The sequence below is a fragment of the Engraulis encrasicolus genome, chromosome 20 (assembly GCF_034702125.1).
Source record: "Engraulis encrasicolus isolate BLACKSEA-1 chromosome 20, IST_EnEncr_1.0, whole genome shotgun sequence".
Classification (NCBI taxonomy): Eukaryota; Metazoa; Chordata; class Actinopteri; order Clupeiformes; family Engraulidae; genus Engraulis; species Engraulis encrasicolus.
In genome coordinates, this window is record NC_085876.1 from 13,365,253 (window position 1) to 13,370,252 (window position 5,000).

General features: G+C 50.6%; 1 protein-coding gene across 2 annotated transcripts in view; it reads left to right on the forward strand.

Moving 5' to 3' along the window:
• Positions 1-5,000, forward strand: part of pvrl2l (PVR cell adhesion molecule related 2 like) — a 241,666-nt gene that overhangs the window by 116,686 nt on the left and 119,980 nt on the right. Inside the window, exon 7 of one of the 2 annotated variants that reach the window (XM_063185465.1) lies at positions 3,099-4,292. The exons of the other annotated variant lie outside the window; for it this stretch is intronic. Within the exon in view, the coding sequence (XP_063041535.1) occupies positions 3,099-3,787 (689 nt within the window). The 3' untranslated portion in view covers positions 3,788-4,292. Of the gene's footprint in view, positions 1-3,098; positions 4,293-5,000 lie in introns of those variants that run through there. 2 annotated transcript variants of the gene reach the window in all.

The following is a 5,000-nucleotide window of genomic DNA, read 5'->3' on the forward strand; positions in this document are numbered from 1 at the left end:
CCCAAGGGAGCAGTACGGTGGGGCGGTTCCATGCTCTGGGTACCTCAGTCATTGAGGAGAATGGACGTGAACACTAGCTATTTACTCAAACGGCAATCTGTGGGCTACAAGCCAAGAGACACAGACACCCTAACCGCTTACCCATCGAGGCCCATGAGTGGGAAGGGTGGGGTACACTAGTGGAAGGGCAGTCGTAGCGAGTTCGATTCCATGACTCTAAATTAATACCAGCCAACCGGCCAAATGCTGTTGAAATTTCAGTTTGGCTGGTAGAAAAGGCCAACTTACCAACCACTTTGAGCCATTAGTGAGTGTGTGTTTGGCTAGTATGATTTACCTCCACTAGCCATTTTGGCTGCTGGTGAAAAAAGTTAATTTACTGCCCTGACAATTTCACATACTGGTTGACGAGTGGCGGGGGAGTTGCAGGGAATGTGGAGTGGGTTAGGGAGTGGTAGACTCGTGCCAGGGTAGTCATGGCGAATTAGATTCCGTGACTCCTCTGGCCTGTCTGGCCTGGGGGATAACCAGTGTTGCCAGATGTCTGTGATCAAATCCTGCCCAAAATGTGCTCAAAAAACGCCTGGAGCCGCTAAATTCCGCCCAATTTCAACAAACTGCATTGATTTCTATGGGCATAAAACTGCATAAAAAGCTGCCAAAATTAACGATTTTTCATGTTTTACCCTCAGATGGCTATCCCAAGCAGCCCAATAGGGTGTGAAACCACCCAATCTGGCAACACTGGGGATAACAATGTCATATAGTGTCAGATAACCGAACCCCTCAGTGGGGGAGTGTTGAATGGGTGTGGGGAGGGAGGGCTAGACTAGTGGCGGGGGAGTTGTGGAAGGTGAGATGGTTCACCAGCCCTGCAGTCAGCAGCAGCTAATTTCATTTTCCGAGATCAGATCCATTTCCCGCAATCATACCGCCTCAGTGGTCATAAGACTCAGTGTGTGTCTGTGTGTGTGTGTGTTTGTGTGTGTGTGTGTGTGTGTGTGTGTGTGTGTGTGTGTGTGTGTGTGTGTGTGTGTGTGTGTGTGTGTGTGTGTGTGTGTGTGTGTGTGTGTGTGTGTGTGTGTGTGTGTGTGTGTGTTTGGGGGGGGCGGGGGTGCCTGTGTGTGCCTGTGTGTGCCTGTGTGCGCGCGTGTGTACCTGTGAGTGCGAGTGCGCGTGCGTGTCTGCGTGTGTGGCTGCGGCTGTGTGTGTGTCTGTGTGCATAGCTAGGCCTATGTGTGGGCCTGTGTTTTGGCGTCTGTAAATCATACATGTGACCCTAACCTTGAGCGTGAGTGCAAGTGTGTTTGTTTGTGTTGTGTGTTCATACTGTGGTGTCTATGTACAGTGGTGTGCATGCTTTGTACGACTGTGTGTGTGTGGGTTTGTGTATGTCTGTTTTTCGTCAGGGTGTGTGTGTGTGTGTGTGTGTGTGTGTGTGTGTGTGTGTGTGTGTGTGTGTGTGTGTGTGTGTGTGTGTGTGTGTGTGTGTGTGTGTGTGTGTGTGTGTGTGTGTGATATTTATAAAGCCCCGAGGTCTGGAACTGTGGAATGAATGAATGTGTGTGCCTCTGTGAGTTACACCAATCGGATTTGCTGCTTGCTCCTTTCAGCCGGAACGCATACACCACACATCATGTGTTTAAGCTGAGGCCATAAGCACGCCGCTGGAGAAAGCTGCGTGTGTGTGTGCGTGTTTGTGTGCGTGCATGTGTGTACTTTTCTGAGCATTGAGTTGTGTGTGGGTTTGTGTGTGTGGTGGGCAGGGTGAGAAAAATGGTGAGGATGGAGGGGAGCGTGTGGGTAGAGAATGGGCCTGTTGTTTTAGCTGTGTGTAGTGTGTAGTGTGTGTGTGTGTGTGTGTGTGTGTGTGTGTGTGTGTGTGTGCACGTGTTGTTTTAGAGAAAGGGGGTGGGTTGGGTCGTTTGGTTTGTGTCAGTTCATTTTGCATTTTTTGCTTTTCCCTTGGCATCTGAGAAACACTGACTGCCATGGCTCTGTGCATGACCTTTCTAAACAGCCAAATATTCTACCACTTTCGCTTTCTCTTTCTCTTTCTCTCTCTCTCTCTCTCTCTCTCTCTCTCTCTCTCTCTCTCTCTCTCTCTCTCTCTCTCTCTCTCTCTCTCTCTCTCTCTCTCTCTCTCTCTCTCTTTCTCATAAATCACTTTTTCCTTCTTTCCCTTGACTTATGTTCACTGTGTTAAAACTCTCCACTCTTCTGTCTTTTTCTTTCCTTACTTTTGTCCCCTGTGTGAAATCTCTGCATCCTCCTCTAATTTTCTTTCATTTTCTCTCACTTTCTTCCATCCTCCTCTTCTTCTTCTTCTTATTTCTTTCTTTATCTCTCTCTCTCTCTCTCTCTCTCTCTCTCTCTCTCTCTCTCTCTCTCTCTCTCTCTCTCTCTCTCTCTCTCTCTCTCTCTCTCTCTCTCTCTCTCTCTCTCTCTTTCTCTCTCTGTCCGTGGCACATACTTTCTCGTGTGTCCACCTGATTCAAGCTGTTCGTCTGCCGAACAGATGGAGTCTGGGCATGTAATGATTTGGCATGCATGAGTGTGTGCATGTGGGAGTGTGTTTTTTATCTTCTTGCTCCAGCGTTTGTGTGTGAGTGTGTGTATGCATGTGTGTGTGTGTGCGTGCGTGTGTGCACGTGTGCGTGTGTATCTGTCTGTACTTTTTGTCCGATGGACTCAAAAGCAGAAGACCTGGCAGAAACTTGGCTCACACCCTAAGACACCTTACCTAACTATCTTTAACCTGCAACCTGACCCAGAAACCTGTTTCAGACCCGACTCAGAACCTGGGGAAGGACCTCAAGGGTTCTTGCTGTCTTGTCTTTTATCTAAAAAATTGTGAAGGACCATTGTTTTTTTTTTGTTTTTTTTTTAAATCGTCGTCTTCTCCTTAATCATCTCTTGACCAATCAGCTCTGGCCACGACAGCTCCCACCCAATCAGGGCCCAGTGAGGGGAAGTGAGGGGACTTAGCTGAACCAATGCCCTGGTGCCGTTTATTGACTGTTGCCCCTTGCCCACCCCACAACCCCTTCAAACTGTCCGACCCCACCCCCCAACCCCAACCCCCCCTCTCTCTCCAGAGGTGAGCGAGGAGCCATCCAACACAGGTGTCCTGGCAGGCGCCATCTTGGGAGGCCTGCTGGCCTTCCTATTGGTGGTCTCCCTGGTGACGGTGCTGGTGATCCGTAGCCGCCGGCAACAGCAGCAGCAGCGCAGTTACCCCGGCGACCCCGAGACGAGCTCCTACGGCAACAAGGTGCGCCTCTTCGGCATCGGCGGCAGCGGCAACGGCAGCGCCAAGCCCAACAAGAACGGCGGCGGCAACAACAACAACGGCCCGGCGTACTCGTACCGCGAGGGCGAGCCCGGCGCGCTGGACGAGAAGCCCAACGACCCGCGGTACCAAAACAACGGCCCCGGCAGCGGCTACGGCGACGGCAGCCCCACCCCGCATCACATCCTGCTGAACGAGCGCGACGAGGCCGAGCGCCGCAAGCTCCAGGCCATGGACGACAGCCAGGAGGAGTACGAGGAGGAGGAGGACGAGGTGGAGGACATGGAGGAGGACATGGTGGACGGAGGAGGAGGAGGAGGCTACGGGGGAGGCTACCACCAGGCCCCCCAGCACCACACCATCATGCCACCCCTACACCACGCCCACCACCATGGCCAGCAGCACCAGGACTCCCAGATGAGCGGCTACCTGGACGATGACATGGAGTCCCAGCGCGACGGCTCCGTCATCTCCCGGACGGCCATCTACGTCTGAGGAGGGCGGGCGTCGAGGAGGTGTCGATCCCGGCTTCAGAAAGTTACTAAAAAATAAAATGCCACAGTTTCCGTCCAACACAGCCGACTTTACTTTGTAGCCTCCTGTCCACCTGGCTCATTATGATCATCTGATTACGGAGCTGGCTGGATCCAATTTGTGGCAGGGATTTGAAACTTTCTGAACCCGGGATTGACACTTCCGATGGGACGAGGAGGACAAGAGGAGGAGGAGGAGTATGAGGAGGAGGAGGAGGGTGAGTGGAGTGAGTGGTGGAGGGGGAGGGAGGGGATAGAATAAAAAAAAGGGGTGGATGACAAGGAGAGAGAGAGGTCAGGCCTTCATCCACAACAGAGGGAGATTAATCATCGAAATCCTGCTATCTTCCATTGCCCTACCACCGACCTCTAGCCAACACCACTTCACACCACTCACTGGCTCTCTCTCTCTCTCTCGCTCTCTCTCACACTCTTACTCTTACTCTTAAATCCCTCCATATGCTTTATTTTTTTTTCTCTTCTTGATTTATTTTATTATGAAATGAAGGACAGATGTTTGCGGGTAGAGGTTTTCACGGAAATGAGATTAACTGGTTGGTAGGATGGATGGAGGACGGATGGATGGATCTACATACGGAGTTGCTGCAGTGGAGAGATGACACGCCTACAGCTCTCTCTATTCTATTCAACTCAGCTCTTCGAGATCCTCTACCACATACCACCAGAAATGAAAAAAAAGAAAAGAAAAGTAAAAAAAAAAAAACGACAGATAAGCAAAGCAAAACATCAACAAACAAAAATAAACACGAGATGCATCCACATTGTGAGTGAGGTTCAATGAGGTCGCTTTGACCAAACAGACAAACAAAAGAAAGGAAAACATCGATGGTAAACAAACTAACAAAAACAAAACAAAAAAACGAAAATAAAAAGGGACAAAATAATGTCACTGCACACCATGAAAACAAAGTTCATTGTGTGGTTTCCCTGGGAACCAGGACTTTGATGGACGGTGATGGACAGCCTCCTGTTGAGGACAGGCGGGGGGGCTTTGGATTCTCGTCACTGCCCGGCACTGCCTCCCTATTATGACAGTGGATAGCGATCTGTGTGTGTGTGTGTGTGTGTGTGTGTGTGTGTGTGTGTGTGTGTGTGTGTGTGTGTGTGTGTGTGTGCGCGTGCGTGTGTGCGTGCTTGCATGTGTGTACGTGGGT